The sequence below is a fragment of the Carassius auratus genome, chromosome 22 (genome assembly GCF_003368295.1).
Source record: "Carassius auratus strain Wakin chromosome 22, ASM336829v1, whole genome shotgun sequence".
In the NCBI taxonomy this organism is placed as follows: Eukaryota; Metazoa; Chordata; class Actinopteri; order Cypriniformes; family Cyprinidae; genus Carassius; species Carassius auratus.
Window position 1 is genome coordinate 24,996,312 of NC_039264.1, and position 19,733 is coordinate 25,016,044.

Consider the following 19,733-nt stretch of genomic DNA (forward strand, 5'->3'; position numbering starts at 1 on the left):
TAGACCAATGTTCCCGGAACGTCTTTAGGACGTTATCTGTCCTTGATGAATGTTCTTCTAAGGTTGACAGAAAACGTTCTTAGAACAACGTTCTTGGAACGTCTTTTGGATGTTATCTGTACTTGATGGATGTTCTTCTAAGGTTGACAGAAAACGTTCTTAGACCAATGTTCCCGGAACGTCTTTAGGATGTTATCTGTCCTTGATGAATGTTCTTATAGGGTCACTAGAAAACGTTCTTAGAACAACGTTCTCTGAATGTCTTTAGGACGTTATCTGTACTTGATGAATGTTCTTATAACGTTGTTAATGTTCTTGTAAGGTTGATAGATAATTTTCTTAGCACAATGATATCTGAACATCTTTAAGACGTTATTTGTACTCAATTTTCCCAATGTTGAGAGAAAACAATTTTAGAACAATATTCTTAGAGCTTTCAATTTTATTAATGTAATTTCTAAATTAATTAATTGCTAAATGTTGTTATGGTGTTATCCTAAAATATTATGATAACAGCATGTCCTTATATTTTCAGGTTATTATGAACGTTATCATAATGTTGAGAGAAACTTCTTTCTTATAGGCTATATAAAACATGAATAGAATACAATGGAATACATTAGGATAGAAAAATAAATGTATTTAAATATGAAACTACAACGTTGAGTATGTGGTGGCTAATCGCCTGAATGTAATTTATAATTATTAATTATATATCTTTTTGAATTTATTGAAGTCACTTCGGGGTATTACGTGAATGGCATACACTGTAAAAGTGAAATTTGCCAATTGAAGTTAATTAATTTAACTCAAAAATGTAAAAGATTATTTCATCTTAATTTGTGATTTTAACTCAAAAGCTATTTAGGTTAAGCAGAACTCAAGCTAAAAAAAATACATATTAATTTATTGAATCTACCATACAATCTATTCTTTTTAAGTATAAATGGCTGACCACAAAATATTTAAAAGAATAATGAACATAATTCGTGTTTTCAAACAGAGTAAAAAAATAATTATTTTACTCGACAAAATAATATCCGTGTGTTTTTCAAAAACCGCGCGCATTTTTCAGTCAGTCACGTCACGTGCACTCCGCTCATCCACACTGGACCGCACTCACTCACTCGCTGATGGGATCACAGCAGGATTAACGTTATTCGCGAGACACGACGCGGTCATGGTAAAAAATACAGGTACGTTAACGTTAAGCATTTCGAGCTTCTTTAATCCCATTTAAAGCACTCTAAAGTCAACTTTATCTGAAAATTAACAAGCTTAATTATCAAAATGTGTGTAACTCTAGCTAAGGTTAGCACAGGAGCAAGGTGATAACGCACCATTAAGTTATATAAAAGTTATCAACGGTGTTAAGTGTTAAATATGCAGTGTTATACACAACAGTTCGTCATTGGTAAATTAAGAAGTATTTTTGTGATTTATCACATTAACACAGCGTAAGACGAGTCCCGCAAAGTGTAACGTTATTTTCAAACTAATGTTACCGTTAGAGAGACGCTGATCTCTAACCGTCACTCCTCGTCACTCAATCTGAAGTGAGGTAAAGCGAACACACATTCACTGCATTAAAACACTTTAACCTTTGTGTTCAGTATTACTGAATATCTGTAGGTTTCATCTAGAATGTCCCATCTGATGCTGATCAAGTTACTAAATCCGCCGAATGTTTAACAAAGGGGCTGAAGACCGTTTGTAATGGCTGTTTAACGTTAGTTAACATTTTACAGTTATTTGCTCCTCACGTTGTCTTATTTAAAATTCATACTAACAAATTGCTGTCATACTTTGAAATCAATGTTTTCAGTGCAAAGGCAGAGAGTGAAGGTGTGGTGGTATTGGCAGCAAGAAGGCTGCAATAATATGGGCCTGAAATGAAGTACCGGTAAGTACTATTCACATTAAACAAATTGATGGGCTTTAGTGTTGTACCAGATGTAATTTGTCACGTTAAAAACAGTTATTTAAATACATCGTACTTTTGTTTTTATTTTTTGATGATTTGCTATTAATGCAGATGTAATGGTGACCAGAAATGACCAGCAGCACAAATGTTAAGTCTTCTGAAGCAATTCTATACTTTTGTTTTATAAATTCTATATTTCTAATCTAATTGAATATTAGATTAATCAAATCATTAATACACAGATGAAAAATAACAAACCAACTAAAGTCCAACAAGAATGACATCATGACATCTAAGAACCAGTCATGTTTGATTCAGATTAGGGCTCGGCGATATATGAAAAAATCTTGATATTGGCAAATTTTTTATGATATTCAATATATATCTTTATATATTTTATATAATATATATAGATAATATAAATTTAATTCCTATAAGTAATTACACATTGCCATGTTTTAACACATGATTATAAAAATAAGCTGTCCATAAATGTTACTTAATTGTGAGTTAAATTTCTCTAATTTTGTGTTTTGTCTTCAGGAACATTATCAGTCATTCAAGCTATGATATCCTGGCAGATCTACTTCCTGAAAAGAAGACTCAGCAGATCTTTTCAAGACACACTAGGTAGGACACAGTTCAGGACAACTTTATATTTACTTGGCAACATTTTTCTGAAATCAGCAGAAATTACTGAATAGTTGATCTAGGGATGTTCATTTTAACCGGTTAACCGTTAACCAACCTTTAGGGATTTTGACACAATTAAATTACAAAGTAATTTTTTAAAAAATATTTTAAAAGGTTTGCTGCATATTTAAAATATGCTACTCGTATAATTTTTATTTTATTTTTAGTTTTTTGAGAGAAAAAAAAACACAAGTCACTTATTATTTCATTCAGAAATAGGCCTAAAGGCTATTTTAGTTCCCCTCACTCCCCAACAAATCATTTCAATTAAATGTATTTATTCAACACAAATGAAAATGTTTCCATATTCACGATGTATTTGAATAAATAATATTTATTATGTACTTAGTTTGCATTCTATTTAGGGATGTACATTTCAAGCAAAAGTAATAATCGATAATCGCTTTGTATTATTCGATTAGTGGTCAATAATCGCCCCCCTCCTGCGCATGCACCCACACACGCATAAACACACACACATAAAAAGAGAAAGAGGGAGAGAGACTATTCAGGCTTTCAGTCTGTATGATAACAAACTGTTGAATATATTAGAGAAAGGTCTATCCTAACCCAAGCCAATTAATGGTTGTATGATTGCTAAAGCATATTAATATAAATCCGAATGATGGCAATTAATAACATAACAGTCCGTCTATTATCAACTGCTCACAAGGTTGTAGGAGCCTATGACATTTCTGTTTTTTTTAAATGAGCATGAACATTCATAGCATTTTTAAATGAAGTTTACAGATTAAGATTAGAACAGATTAATTCAGACATGATTATTAGGCTTAAAACACATTGTGTTAAACAGAATATCATAAAACACGGTATGCGTTAAAACATGTTGTGAACAGCCTGAATGAAGGCACTAATTTGAATGTTAAATGTAATATATGTATTTATAACAATAACCTATTTCATATTTTTATAAAAAGAAAATTAGCATGTCCACAGTTCTAGTTATTGCCAGCACTACCCTCTGATTATGTCTGATTTTGTCTGCCTTTCCCCGCTGGCCTGTAGACTGCGCTTCACGCTCCGGGCCATTGCTCTGTCCATCTCTGTTACCCTGTCAGATTCTGTCCCCTGCCATGAAAAAAGTAGGTAGTACTTATATGGGCAAAACCGAGGGGGAGCTTTTAATTGAAACAAGAGAACTAATATAGAGCCTTACATGGCTGGTCGTTTCGATTCTTTATTAATTTAATTCAGAAATATGATTGGAACATTTTATGTGTGTTAAATTCAAGTTTGTTTGTTTTTTAAATAGCCTACAAAGCGACCAGCTCAAGACCTTGAGTTGAGCAGTTTTGATCAGTTTATCCTTCTCAAAAAAAAAAGAAAAAAGATTAGCGTCATAATATTTTAGTAATTAAGTCAAAACTACGACAATGAAATCATGTTACATTGCATGAAGTAAAATTGAATATTACACCTGTAATTTAAAAAAAGGATGTGGCACCTGTCATGCTTCACGTTAAAAACGAAAAACAGCAATAGGCTTACTGACGATTTTTTAAACTCAAATTGATTTATTTCAAGAGACACTGGTTTGTATTAAATTGTTCTATTTTTTTTTTTCAACATGCACTCAAATATTTATCCGTTAGTATTTTCGTGCTGCAAATATTTGATTCACATGCATGCCGCATGAAAGGAGGCGAATATCTCACTACAGATTAAAGAGCGTAAAAAACATTTATTGTTTGTATTTTATCTTAAAATTGACAGAAGCCTGAGGCTTTGTGTTATAATAAAAAGTAACAAAGCCCAAAGCTTATTGCGATTAAAATAGGGCTGAAACGATTCCTCGAGTAACTCGATTAAAAAAATTATCGAAGCAAATTCCTCTGCCTCGAAGCCTCTTTTAATTTATTTAAAAATCTCACGTCAGGTTGTTTCTCAATTATTTTTTTTTTATGTGACACAACGCATTTACGTCACCCACAAAGCGAAAGGAGACACAAGGAGTCAGCAGTGTTTTGATTTGAGGGCGCGGGCAAACGTAAAGAGAACGTCGTGGCGCGTGTCCATTGCAAGATAGAGCTGGCATACCACAACTAGAGCCCTATGATTTCCGCAACGCAGAAAACGTGGAGGGAATCACGGAATCGAGTCATAAAAACAGATTTTACAGTTTAACTCGGAATGGCACGGAATTTGCCAAATTTTGAATGAAATAATCGAAAATAGGTCATTGCACTTACATCAAATCATAATATGGACTAATATCTGTAAATATTAAGCCGGAACTAAGGCTGAACGATTAATTGCATTTGCAATAATATCGCGATATGAGAAAATGCGATTTTCTAATCGCAACGTGCGCGATTTGAGGTGGGCACGTGACGCGAGCGAAAGAGCGGAGAACTCGGCTGCAACAACTTTTCATCCTGTCAGTTCATCTTTAACCTGTAGCGCAATGGCCTCTGCCTCGACGGAACAGTCAGTAACTGACACAGCTGCGACTTTAATCTCAAAGAGGAACAGCACGTCGGTGGTGTGGAACTATTTTGGCTTCAAAAAAGAAGATGCTGTACACAGTGTTTACAAAGTGCGCATACCTTTGTTTAAATTATTGAAATGCACAGTGGCAAAGCCATAGATGTTTCTGTAACGAGCAGTTCAATAAAAATGTCATTTATTTCAAGTCATACATGTTTTAATTTAATTATAACAAATAGGCCCAGCCTATGGGAAAGAACATTTCACACTAAATGCATCTAATATTGTGTTGGTCATATTTAAATAATTCATTACGTTTTGTTGGGGAAAAAAGAGGATAAAAAAAATCTTTACCAAACAAATCGCATATTAAATCGCAATCGCAATATTGGGGAAAAAAATCGCAATTAGATTATTTTCCCAAATCGTTCAGCCTTAGCCGGAACAGTCTAATTAAATATGAATCCTGCATGTTCTGCATGTCTCTGTTAAGGAATGGAGCAGAAGCGCGTCTTCATTCATTAAACACATGGAAGCACGCATGACGCTAGCGGTGATTTCAGCGTCTGCTGTCTCACTAAATAAGGACGTGAACACATGAAGAACATCTCAAGAACTGCACTGAAAATCACTTCATGAGCATTTGACCATTTGATTTGATTAAAACTAGCGTCACATCACATACACAGAACTGTAAAGGTATGTCAACCCGTCAAAATAAAAGTCCGGTTTATTTAAGTTATTGCGGGTTAGTACTGAAAAGTTAAGTTTGCTTAATTTTCAATAATTAAAAGATTAATTAAATTAATGTTTTATGTGTTTAATGTGCATCTATTTAAAACCCCAATTGAATGGCACTTAAATGCACTTAATTTAACTTTATATATAACTTTATTGTCATTGTTCACAGTACAAGTACAGACAGAGAAACAATGGGTAGTGATTAAATGTTTATTTTTGATGTATGCATTGCATTCTATGCATTTAAAAAATAAAAATATTTTTTTTATATAAAAGGAAACTTAGTTGTTCATTTTAAGAGACCCAGGAGTCTTATTTTCTCTTGCATAATTAATATTGCACTTTAATTAAGCAAAAACGCATTTTAACTGATTACTCGATTAATCGATGGAATTTTTGGTAGAATACTTGATTACTTAAATATTCGATAGCTACAGGCCTAGATTAAAACATATTAGGTTACATATTATTTCCAAGCTTACCATAATTAAAAGCTTGCGAATAGTCACATAACGTGTTATGTGAACATAAAAACATAACATGTTCATTTGTTAAAATCAACATAACGAGTCAAATTTTTAAATGGTTTAAAAACATTTTATGGTTATCAAACCAGTGGAATATTACATTTTAGTCCTTCAACAAATAACAAATCATTTTAATGCAGCTAGCTCGTAATCACGAATTACGTGGGAGACAGGAAGTTTCTCATGGTACCAAAGTGGTACCAGTGTTGTCATGGTACCAAAATTTCAGTATTCGGTACCGATACCAGTGAAAATCCACGGTTATCCATACCAAAGCAAAACACAAAAATATTCTAATTAAAAAAAAATAACTTTTTAGCACTAAAAATAAAACCAATGCCATTCTTTTTACTTATTTACACTTTGGTTAAAAGTTTTTCTACAATTTATATAATTATGAAAAACAGTAAACAATTTCACCCAAATTTAATTTGTCTTTTAATTTATGAAATGTAAACACATTTTATTTCTGGTAAATAAAGGGGATTTTCTAGTAAAATTAAAACGTGGAAGAAATATTGTGATTTATTTCTTTAAAAAATAAAGTTTTATAAATTATTTCAACAGTAGTAGTAGTATCACATACATTTTACTAAATAATAGTAATATTTCTAGCACAATGTCTTTATGTAAAAATTAACTATTAGGCCTAATGAATGCATATTTGTCATTTTAACTGAACTTAAGACTGGTGGTGATGCTTAAGATATTTTTGGTCATTGATGGTTTCTGTAAAAAAAATAGTAATAGATCATAGTAATTATTATTAAAAGATAATACTACTACTAATTCTACTATCATACTAATGTATATACAATGCACTATGAATTGATGAGCTGCTGGGTTCATGAATATTAATCACGTTGTCTGCGTTCGGTCAAACTGATTTGCTGAAATCAAAACAGGGGAGGGTACTAGATCAGCGCCAGCCAATAAAATTGCCATTTGCGCATTAGCTCCGCCCACTACCGGAGAAACCGGTATGTCTTCTGCTTGTTCAAAAATGAATATGAATAATTCTAAATTTACTCCATTACAGGAAAAGACAATAAAGAATAGTTTACATATAGCGTCTCGATTCAGCGTGGTAAGACTCTCACTCTTGCTCTCTTTTGCATGTGTGAGAGACTGAAAAGATCTCTTGATGGAGAGAGAACTCTGAAGCTCAGATGCTGAAATTATGCGCTTCAGTCTATGTAGTAAACAAACCCGCACGTCTCTGCCATTCATTAATACACACAGAGACGCGCAGAACACTGATTCATATTTCAAGCAACATTTGCGTTTTAACATTTACAGATACTGGTCCATATGGAGATTTGATTTGATTCATTTATGCTAACTTTGACAAATTCCATGACTGTCCATATTAAAATGTAAGTTTCATTTTCATGACTGGATTTTGAGATTCCATCTTCGTTTTCTGCTTCGCAGAAATCATAGCGCTGAACCTGGTTTGAACGGGACCTCAAGACTACTGGTACTTAAAGAAACCTGGTACCGTCACTTTTAAATTTTTTAGTACCGACTTGGTACCGAAGTACCGGGTCTTTTGAGAACACTAGTGGACTGCATCATTCTGTTAACTTTGTGGTTCATTATTTTGAGTCGTTTGGGATGCGGTGAGACAGGAGACCCTCTCACAACATATTGCTTTATAATTCTATGGCGTTTGCCCCTCCAAAATTTTCAATTAATCATGCTGCACGTGTCAGTAGTTCCCTGGCGCGGTTGCTCACACTGCAGGTGTACAGCACACTAATTAAACTGAATCATGTTCTGGCCCACTTCTTCCAACCAACCGCGTCCGAGCGCAGCACAGAGCAATCACAGTCACCCGAACTGGGCTTTGGGGGTAAGAGATGCTCGGGCACGGTTCACATCCTTCGAAAATAATCGCACAGCCTAATCGATAATCGGTCATTAAATCAACTAATCGAATATTCAAAAATCGTGACCCATCCCTAAATCTTATATCAAATAAGTTTAGCATAACATTACGCTGGTACGGTAATAACACTTAACAGTACTGATTTTACTGCATATTTAAACTGAGCAGTGTGGCTGCATTGTCCAAGTAGAAAGTTTAACTGTGTCACCCTCATGTTGTTCACACCCATTTAGACAATTATTTGTATTTTTTTATAATCTTTCATCATTTTTGTCTTTCCATTGAAAGTCTAGGCAGTAGACTTATTATTTCATAGGAATTTTGTAATAACACAGTTTGTAACATCAGCTAATCTGTTTACTTTACAGATGGAGCGCGGAGAGACCGGACAGTTTCCACAGAATAATTTCCTATAGCATGCCAATACCAGCGCACAAGCACAAAGCTAAAGACAAATTATAGCAAAAAAATTTGATTTAATATTTGACTACAGGGGACTTACATTTTTTTTTTACAGTCTGTTCAATGTGTTGAAAGGGAAAGTGATTATCTTTAATAATTCAGATACCTGTTGAAATGCACATGTAATTGAATGCTTGCTTGGATCTGGAATGTTGTGTTAATAAATGTTATGCTGAAAGAGAATGTTGCAACAGTGCTAACCTGAAAATAAAATTTTATTAAGCTACACTTTGTAATGTTCAAATTAAAGTTTATACAAGTGGAAAGAACATTGTAGGCACATTATGCTGACCATAAAATAAAGTTCCAACATTTTAACGTTCTTGGAATTTTCCAAATAAATGTTAATAGAATATTTTGTTTAAATGAAAATTAGGTTGCAGGAACGTTATGCTGACCATACTGTAAAATAACGTTCTAATAACGTTAAGCAAACTGGACATTTAAATGTTCATAGAACGTTATATTTTTTATGAAATGTAAGTTTCAAGAACGTTGTAGGGACGTTATGCTGACCATAAAATAACATTCTGGGAACGTTAAGCAAACTGGACATTTCAACGTTTTTGGAACATTCTAATTAAACGTTCATAGAACGTTATATTCTTTTATGAAATGTAACTTTCAAGAACGTTGTAGGAACGTTATGGTGACCATGAAATAACGTTCTGGGAACGTTAAGCAAACTGGACATTTCAAAGTTTTTGGAACATTCTAAATAAACGTTCAAAGAACGTTATATTTTTTATGAAAGTTAAGTTTCAAGAACGTTGTAAGAACGTTATACTAACCATAAAAAACGTTCTGGGAACATTAAGCAAACTGGACATTTCAACGTTTTTGGAACATTCTAAATAAACGTTCATAGAACGTTATATTTTTTATGAAATATAAGTTTCAAGAACGTTGTAGGAACGTTATACTAACCATAAAAAACCGTTCTGGGAACATTAAGCAAACTGGACATTTCAACGTTTTTGGAAAATTCTAAATAAACGTTCATAGAACGTTATATTTTTTATGAAATGTAAGTTTCAAGAACGTTGTAGGAACGTTATACTAACCATAAAAAACGTTCTGGGAACATTAAGCAAACTGGACATTTCAACGTTTTTGGAACATTCTAAATAAACGTTCATAGAACGTTATATTTTTTATGAAATGTAAGTTTCAAGAACGTTGTAGGAACGTTATACTAACCATAAAAAAACGTTCTGGGAACATTAAGCAAACTGGACATTTCAACGTTTTTGGAACATTCTAAATAAACGTTCATAGAACGTTATATTTTTTATGAAATGTAAGTTTCAAGAACGTTGTAGGAACGTTATACTAACCATTAAAAAACGTTCTGGGAACATTAAGCAAACTGGACATTTCAACGTTTTTGGAACATTCTAAATAAACGTTCATAGAACGTTATATTTTTTATGAAATGTAAGTTTCAAGAACGTTGTAGGAACGTTATACTAACCATAAAAAAACGTTCTGGGAACATTAAACAAACTGGACATTTCAACGTTATTTGCAACGTTCAAAATAACGTTTCCACAACCAAAAGGGAACGTTAGGATAACGTTCTCACAACATAAATTTGTTAGCTGGGAGTCTTGCTCAGTGAACCTCAACAGAAACAGACGAGGAGCGTCGTTATTTGGGAAACATTCCTCGGCTGCTCCAGCTGGGCATGTGGAACTAATCACTGTCGAGGAATTTACACAGCAAGTGAAACCGAGCACGTGTGTCACGAAGCTCGCGCGAGCCGCTGGAGCGGTCTTTCTTGAAGATGTTACGAGCGTCTTCCTGTCCGTCTCAGGTTAAACGGACGAAACTCGAGATTAATTTGGTGCCAGTGAAGCCAGCTATCACGCCTAGGTGTCTTCGAGATATTAACCTGTGTTTATTAATTACTAATGACTTGACGCAAGTAGTTTTAGCTAGTCTGAGCGCTGTTAGCGTTACGTTTTTACGATAGCTTAGCCTGCCAGGAAAGAGAGGATGCAGGGTTTTGGGAGAGATCTGGATTGTGAATGAGAGAGTAAACGCTGTTGCTGATCTGTCGTTTGCGAAGCCGTTTAATTTCCCTATCTGGCATTTCAAAACAAATGTATGTGGACTAACTGAAAGAGGAGCTGTTTGTGGCGTGTTGCAGACGGACAGCGTGACCTCGGAAACCGAATATTGCTGCCCTGTCCTCTTTCCTTCTTACTAAGAACAATATTTATTTACCCGTCACTTTTCCCACATTTGTCAGCTAGATCGTGTCACAGCCTGTGTGAACCCCTGGACGGCCTTGTTAAAACAGCAGCACCTCACGTGTGTGTGTGTGTTGGCTAGCTGTAGCCCCTCAATTCATTTGCTGTTTCCTGAGATCATGTTCCCCAGGAATGCTTTATGAGGTCAATTTCATTGAGTGACTACAAGTTACAGCCGTTTTTATTACCCATGCTTGAAGGGGGCACCAGATCTTTACACTTTTTTTTTGTTTTTTGAAGACTTTAGACTGTTCTGGATACAAAGAAATGATCTGGGTTTAATATTCAAGATAAGCTCTGTAGACAGCATCTGTACTAAAGTAGTAAACTAATCATAAGTAATAACTACTATTAATAAAATGATACACTTTTGAATAATAAATTGTTTTCCTTACATATTTATATACACTATAAATTTAAAGACATTAATATAAACATTTTATATAATTATTTCATATTATATATGTATTTATTAATAATAATCTAAAATGGTAAATAATAAATGTATACATTATAATATTATTTAGATGTTTAGTTGTATTAGTATACCACTGATAGTAATAAAAATCATTGTTAAATATTTAAATAATAATTGTATTATTTAAATGTTTTATTATTTATACAATTGATATAATTGTAAACATTTATTCTATAACTTATAATTGTATGTATTTATTTATAATCATTGAAATATTAAAATGCAGAATGCATTCATTAGATTATTAATAAAATCTTTAGATGTTGTTCTTATTATCGTGAACTGATTTTGACATTTATTATATAATTTTATTTTTTTTCTTGTAATTAAGATATTAAAACAAATATATTTATTAACTTATTTACATTTTTAATTGTCGCTGTTTTTATTTAAACAATGTAATTAATAAATTAATAAATTGATTTAATAAATTATCACTGTTATTATTAGTAGTAGTAAGAGTAGTAGAAGTAATAATAATAATGGATTAATAATAATAAATTGATTCATTTAATCTGATACATTTATAAATAAATACTTATTTTATAAACTAAGGTTGAAGAACATTTCTTTCCAAGAATATCATTATGTAATTCTATAAACGTTCAAACAGCACAATTTTGTACTGATAATATAATTTTTATAAGCTATATATAATATAAGCTATTTTAACCTTCCTGAATCTTGTCCCATAGATATCCATTGTTAAGTATGTTAATGTAAACACATTGTTGGTTTGTTTGTTTATTTTTGCATAGGTAGGGTTGAATGGATATTGTTTGTTGACTTGTTTTCATCCCAGAACTCATTTTAAGGAAAGTGTTGCCTCAGAGATTCATGTGAGCCATGTGATGGAAACAGGATTTGTGATATTTTCTGCGTGGGTCAAACATCCTTTGGCTCCACCAATCATCAGTTTGGCACTAATTGTAAAGCTTTGTGATCATGAAATGTGAACTGCAGCTGTAGAGGAAATTCTTGTATACTAAGTGCCGAAGAATTCACAGATTTCGTGTTGACTGACTTATGTGCGAACCGTGCATGATGCTCCAGACACTTTCCATGGAATGTTTCTTTAATTGTCCGTTGTAATGGCTAAAAGTCATCTGCCCATAGTTGGTATGGGAACAAATGGGGTGCGTAGTTGACAGGAAACACATGGCATGTTAGGTGAAAGGCTGGGAAAAGGAAAGAAACAAATGTAATGATATCTCTGTGAAATGTTGTGTAACCGCAATACACACATCACGTGTCGCGTCGGTGCTCAGAAATGTTTTGAAGAGCTTTCTTAGAAGACACAGCTAATTCTTCTACCCCCAATGGGACTATTGGCTTTCCTGGAGCGGTGAAACCGTACCATAGGTGAAGTCAGAGAAACACCATTAAAAATAGTGCTCCATCTTCAACTTTGTCCCCCCCCCCTCCCCTCCCCTCCCACCCCACCGAGTCGCTCCGAAAAATATACAGCTGGCAGGGTTTCTCACAGCAGCGCCTGGTGTGTGACCTTTGACCTCTTGCAACCTTGACCTCTCGATCTGATCTTTAAAGAAGCCGCTGTAACTAGAACAGTCACTCTTGAGGATGTGTCTTAAAGATTATGTGGCTAAACAAAGAACACAAACAGAGCTGGGTAGTAACTGATTACATAATCAGATTAAAAAAATTAAGTACTTTTTTTACATTTTCAAATGCTTGTAATTAGACTACAGTAGACTACATTTACTTTTATGGATTACATGATTACATATTATTCACGCTATAGCAATCCTTTATTCATAATTTATTGATTCTCCTAATTTTCTAAAATAGCCTACCTTCATGTTGTTGATAACAACAAATGGAATATATTTTCTTACACTTTGTATTTTTTTATTGAGATGTAATGGCTTACGTTACTCACTACATTTTTTGTCATAGAATTTGGAATCAGTAACAGATTACAATTTGTAAGATATTTACCCAGCTCTGCACATAGAGATACAATGACAACGACCTAGAACTCCCTAGAAACCACTGAGCTACCACTCATAACACCCTGGCAACCACTAACAATGAACAATCTCTTCAGAGGATATGTTTTTAGAATTCTGTGACTGAATACCGTGGCAACCACCCAAAACACTCCAGCAACTGTATATTGATACTCTATCAACACACTAGTAGCCACCTAACAACACACATCAATTAGATAGAAATGCCCTATAAACTGCCTAGCAATGCCATAAATCACCCAGTAAACTCTAACCACAGAGTAGAAATGGCTTAGCAATCACCCAAAATACCCTAGCAACCACTCAGAACTCTTGCAGATGAATCTCTAAAATCCTGTGACTGAACACCCAAGCAACAACCTGACAACACATGGAAACACCCTAGCGACCACATAACAACACACGGAAAATCCCTAGCAACCACCAACAAATGAACTATCACTTATGAGGATGAATCTTTAAAATCCTGTGACTGGACACCCTAGCAACGACCTGACAACACATGGAAACACCCTAGTGGCCACGTAACAACACATAGAAACACCCTAGCAACCACCAACAAATTAATAATCACTTTTGAGGATGAATCTTTAAAATCCTGTGACTGAACACCCTAGCAACAACACATGGAAACACCCTAGCGACCACGTAACAACACACAGAAACACCCTAGCAACCACCAACAAATGAATAATCATTTTTGAGGATGAATCTTTAAAATCCTGTGACTGAACACCCTAGCAACAAAACATGGAAATACCCTAGCGACCACAAAACAACACACAGAAACACCCTAACAACCACCAACAAATGAACATTCACTCTTTAGGATGAATCTTTAAAATCCTGTTACTGAGCACCCTAGCAACAACCTGACAACACATGGAAACACCCTAGAGACCATGTAACTACACATAGAAACACCCTAGCAACCACCAACAAATGAATAATCACTTTTTAGGATGAATCTTTAAAATCCTGTGACTGAACACCCTAGCAACAACACATGGAAACACCCTAGCGCCAATGTAACAACACACAGAAACACCCTAGCAACCACCAACAAATGAACAATCACTTTTTAGGATGAATCTTTAAAATCCTGTGACTAAACAGCCTAGCAACAAAACATGGAAATACCCTAGCGACCACAAAACAACACACAGAAACACCCTAACAACCACCAACAAATGAACAATCACTCTTGTGGATGAATCTTTAAAATCCTGTGACTAAACAGCCTAGCAACAACCTGACAGCATATGGAAACACCCTAGCGACCACATAACAACACACAGAAACACCCTAACAACCACCAACAAATGAACAATCACTCTTGTGGATGAATCTTTAAAATCCTGTGACTAAACAGCCTAGCAACAACCTGACAGCACATGGAAACACCCTAGCGACCACATAACAACACACAGAAACACCCTAACAACCACCAACAAATGAACAATCACTCTTGTGGATGAATCTTTAAAATCCTGTGACTAAACAGCCTAGCAACAACCTGACAGCACATGGAAACACCCTAGCGACCACTTAACAACACATAGAAACACACTAACAACCATCAACAAATAAACAATCACGATTGAGGACATGTCTTTAAGATAATGACTGAAGACCCTAGCAACAACCTAAGAACACAGGAACACCCTAGCAACCATTCAAAATACCCTGTCAACCACCAAAAATTAACAATCAGTCGCTCATGAAGACATGTCTTTAAACAACCACTCAGAAAATGCTAGAAGAGTCTGCTTTTCCCAAATGATGGTAATCAGGCAGAGTGATCACAATTTCTTATGTTTTACTTTTTAACCTCAGTTTGGCCTGCCACACATCCGAGCGACTGCTTTCAAAGAAGGGATGGACGGAGGGTTTTATGGATGGATGGATGAACAATGACTCAAGTGTGGCTTAATACTTTTTGGGGTCACTTTTCTCAAAACATTCATAAATATATCTCAAGACGAAGATCACTCCTAACTGAACTAATCTACTAATCCAGCTATGAAGATGTTCCTCAGAGGTGCAAATCCCTGACACATCAAAGCACTTCCCTCTCAATAGTCCCTTGCTCTGGGAGGCGCGGGCCGCTGGACTCGCACTAGGGGTTTAGGGGCCACTGAGAGCAGCAGACCTGAACAGATCAGGCAGCACATGTGATTAATGCTGAGCTGAAATTAGGGCAAATGGGGGGTAGATGAGCGGTCATGCTTGGCCAGCCCACCCGGTTCAGCTCATGGTGTTTGGGTTGAGTCTGTTCACAGCTGGGACATTCCCATAGGAAGAGACAAAAGAACATGGGATATGAGGTTAATCTGAATTTATTTGACATAATACAAATCAGATCTACTTCTATAATGAACTATAAATAATGATATGGTTTATATTCAACCTTTATATTAATCATTATTCATCAGTAATAATAATTACACACACACACATATATAAATGTGTGTATGTATATATATATATATATATATATATATATATATATATATATATATATATATATACATATACACACACACACACACACACACACACACAAACAAACATATATATTTATTTATATTTGACCTCTTATAATTATTACAATATTGTTAAATTATTTGTAGTTATATGTATATTAATTGTAGTTATTTATAGTTACAAATATTAATTAATTAAATAATGATGAGATTACTGTTTTTTTATTACTTCGTTATTATATTAGTAATTATTTATTTATGTTTAACATCTATGTTTAAAAATGAATAAGATTATTAAAATATAAATTAAACTAATCTTATATAAAATCATGAAACAATATCCAACTACTTTTTATTTTTTTATTATGTGTAGAGTTTTATGTTTAAAAGTTATTGCTTTGAGCTATTCATTATTATCACAATGTTTGAACTGATGCCAGTCTGTTTCCAGAATCCAGCATATTGCTTTGGAATGTCTTGGAGAGAGCTTTGGATGCTGTGGAATAATAAGAGGCTAATGAGACTGAGGGAAGGGGAGGGCATTAAATCTGGTGGGCTGAACCGCGGAGAGAGGAGCATTGGCTGGCCCGTCTTTCTCCAGTCAGAGAGAAATTACCCTACAGTCCTCCACACGAGACTCCTGCGATGCGATAAATACTGCACCTTTGATATCTCGCCATATAGCATCAATATTGCAGGATTAAACTGTCAAGACGTTTGGTCTGGAATTTAAAGGTAAGAGAAACTCTTCTTGTCCACCTTTAACTTTTTGAATGTCAAGCGACAGCGATCTTAACCATCTGTAAGTCTTACGTTTTACAATAAAAGTTCGTAATATCGCGGATGGCTTTTAAATATTAGAGTAACAGACCAGTTTAATCGTGAAAGCTTTTTCGTTGCGATTGTGGCATCTCTTATGTCATACAAATTTGACAGTGTTGAAATTAGTATTCGCAAAAGGATATCGAGCATTGAAATAACAAATAGCCTATTAAAAAAATTGACAAATATTAATTAGCGTGATTCTTTTTCGCTCTTATTTCCATGTGCAGCTATTTTTACCGGTTAACAAAAAGTATTTTTTTTAGACACTAAAAGTACATAAGTAACAGAATCTGTTACAGTTACCATAATTCGTTTAAGTCAGACGTTTTATTTGTTGATTTTTAATTTTTTTTTTATCTCGGTTGTGGCATCTCTTGGCATGTCTGAGTTTGACATCGAATAAGAAATAGACTTATTTATCGAATGTTTTCTCTTCACACGCGATATATGAAACTTCTTAACCAAACGTTTTCATCTATGTGCTTCTCTTTGGATTAGTAAACTACTCATTCATTTCGAGATTTTAGTTTAGTCAAATTTTGTCACTTTGAAGTTTTCAATGAAGCTGTGTTTGTATGTTTAACATAATGATATAAAATTAATAATATGGTGTTATACCAATATGCCGTTCTAGTGGTCTAATCTACCGTTATTTATTTCTTATAGTGTTTTCATGATGCAGTTGTTGGATTTGTGGACCACATTCATCCTCTCTAAGGATTTTTACCTGACTTGAGAGAACCTTACTTACATGACATCATACTAAGAGGAAACTGGATACCCGGCTTCCCAAGTCCACCAGCACCCCTCTGTGGCCTGTGGTGGCTTGCACGTTGGATTTAAATCTATCAAGCCACTGCGAACCATGGATGACCTAATCGCCAGACACTACAACTTCACTGGGAAATTTCGCAAGGTCGACAAGGACCCGGGACTCAGAGCGGACTCTGTCGTCTTCATCATCGTGTGCTGCTTCATCATCCTGGAAAACGTTCTGGTTCTCCTCACCATTTGGAAGACCAAGAAGTTCCACAAGCCCATGTACTACTTCATCGGGAACTTGGCCCTGTCAGACTTGCTGGCCGGGGTGGTGTACACTGCGAACATCTTGCTGTCGGGAGCCAACACGTATAAGTTGACCCCAATGCAGTGGTTCTTCAGAGAGGGGAGTATGTTTGTGGCTCTGGCCGCTTCGGTGTTCAGTCTCTTGGCCATTGCTATCGAGCGACACCTGACCATGTTGAAGATGAAGCTCCACAACAATGGCAAGACGTGCCGGGTCTTCATGCTCATCAGCACCGTGTGGTTCATCGCTGCCATCTTGGGCGGTTTACCAATTATGGGTTGGAACTGCATTGAGAGCATGAACAACTGCTCTACAGTTTTGCCCCTCTACCACAAGACCTACATCCTCTTCTGCACCACCGTATTCAGCGTCATCCTCATGGCCATCGTCATCTTGTACGCCCGCATCTACGCCCTGGTCCGCACACGGAGCCGCAAGCTGGTCTTCCGCAAGGTCGCCAACGGCCGCTGCAGCAACAAGAGTTCGGAGAAGTCCATGGCCCTCCTGAAGACCGTCATCATCGTGTTGAGCTGCTTCATCGCGTGTTGGGCGCCGCTCTTCATCCTGCTTCTACTCGATGTGGCCTGCCAGATCCGCACTTGCCCGATCCTCTACAAGGCCGAGTGGTTCCTCGCGCTGGCCGTGCTCAACTCCGCCATGAACCCTCTGATCTACACCCTGACCAGCAACGAGATGCGCCGGGCCTTCATCAGGATGCTCAACTGTGGCGTCTGCGACCAAGCGGCGGGCAAGTTCTCCAGGCCCATCATGGGCGCCGAATTCAGCAGGAGCAAGTCGGACAACTCCTCCCACCCCAATAAGGACGAGCCCGAATACTCGCCCAGAGAAACCATAGTGTCTTCTGGGAATATCACCTCTTCTTCTTAAAGGGACTTTTTGTGTACATTTATGTCTCGAGTGTGTGTGTGTGTGCAAGTGAGTGTGTTTGTTTGGCGTCTTCGTTGTTTGTTATCCTTAATGGTAGAGGAAGGCTGGGAGAAACCAGGATTTGTTGGAAGTCTTGGCTTGCACCTACATTAAAAACTTCTGCAATTCCTGACAGATCGCCTGAACTTTTCTACAACTTAGGGAAGCACTTAACCGACCATTATTCAGTTATCATTATTATTTGTATCCCTGTCAAATGGAAGCACTTTTCTGGATATTGCTCCTTGAGAACCAACATAGACATTAACTGTCTAAAATGGATTGATGTGAAACATACTAGCTTGTTTATGATTGCTTCTACTACATTTTTGGAATAAAATTGAAGAAATGCGGTCGAAAGGTACTTGTGTTTCTTTGAGTTAACACTATTTGGTTTTAGGATGTTATTTCGCCCCTGATCCAGAATGTATTTTGTAAATGTATTTTTTTTTCACCTTTCAACAAATAAACTGTTGTTGTAGAAGAGTGTGCCTGTACAGTAGCTGCCAATATTAATTTATATTGAAAAAGTTCCAGTAAATCTGAAACTTGGAGGGATGGAACTAAGTGTTGTGTTCATTAATTGTAAATATATTTTATTATTTTACTTTGATAGTACGCCATGTATCATAGCTCGTGCACATTGATCCATCCTGCAGGGTTAGTTTTGTCTTCGCTGGGTTGCACGGCTCAACTCTAATGAAGTTCATTTGATGGGATGAAAAGATCTGGAGAATTAAAGATTAATGTGAATTGTTTGAAACCGAATCAATGTACCGACTTGTATTTATCCATCTGTTCCTCGTATATACATTCGATTCGTGAGCCTGTTTTATCCCTGTTCATTGTTGCACATTGTAACATCTAGTCCATGTGTTTTCGTTCTGTTAGTTGTTAATAAATATTGTTGAAGAAAAAGCAATCAGAGTTGTGATTTGTTTCCATTTAAAATTTCACTTAAATGTTTTGCTTAGTATTTAGAATTGGTTCCAAAAGCTTTTATACCATTCAGTATGATC

The 19,733-nt window shown here is 35.5% G+C and overlaps 1 protein-coding gene and 1 long non-coding RNA gene across 2 annotated transcripts; both read left to right on the top strand.

Annotated features, from left to right (window-relative positions):
• The first annotated feature begins 1,039 nt into the window (after positions 1 to 1,039).
• On the top strand, positions 1,040 to 8,910 carry LOC113040133 (uncharacterized). Its single transcript, XR_003275157.1, has 4 exons — positions 1,040 to 1,196; positions 1,826 to 1,903; positions 2,468 to 2,554; positions 8,593 to 8,910. It is a non-coding gene; the product is annotated as an uncharacterized LOC113040133 (long non-coding RNA).
• A 7,545-nt stretch (positions 8,911 to 16,455) lies between these two features.
• Positions 16,456 to 19,636, top strand: s1pr1 (sphingosine-1-phosphate receptor 1). Its single transcript, XM_026198409.1, has 2 exons — positions 16,456 to 16,631; positions 17,388 to 19,636. The coding sequence occupies exon 2, from the start codon at positions 17,587 to 17,589 to the stop codon at positions 18,673 to 18,675; it is 1,089 nt and encodes a 362-aa protein (XP_026054194.1). The 5' UTR covers positions 16,456 to 16,631; positions 17,388 to 17,586; the 3' UTR covers positions 18,676 to 19,636.
• The last annotated feature ends 97 nt before the right edge of the window (positions 19,637 to 19,733 follow it).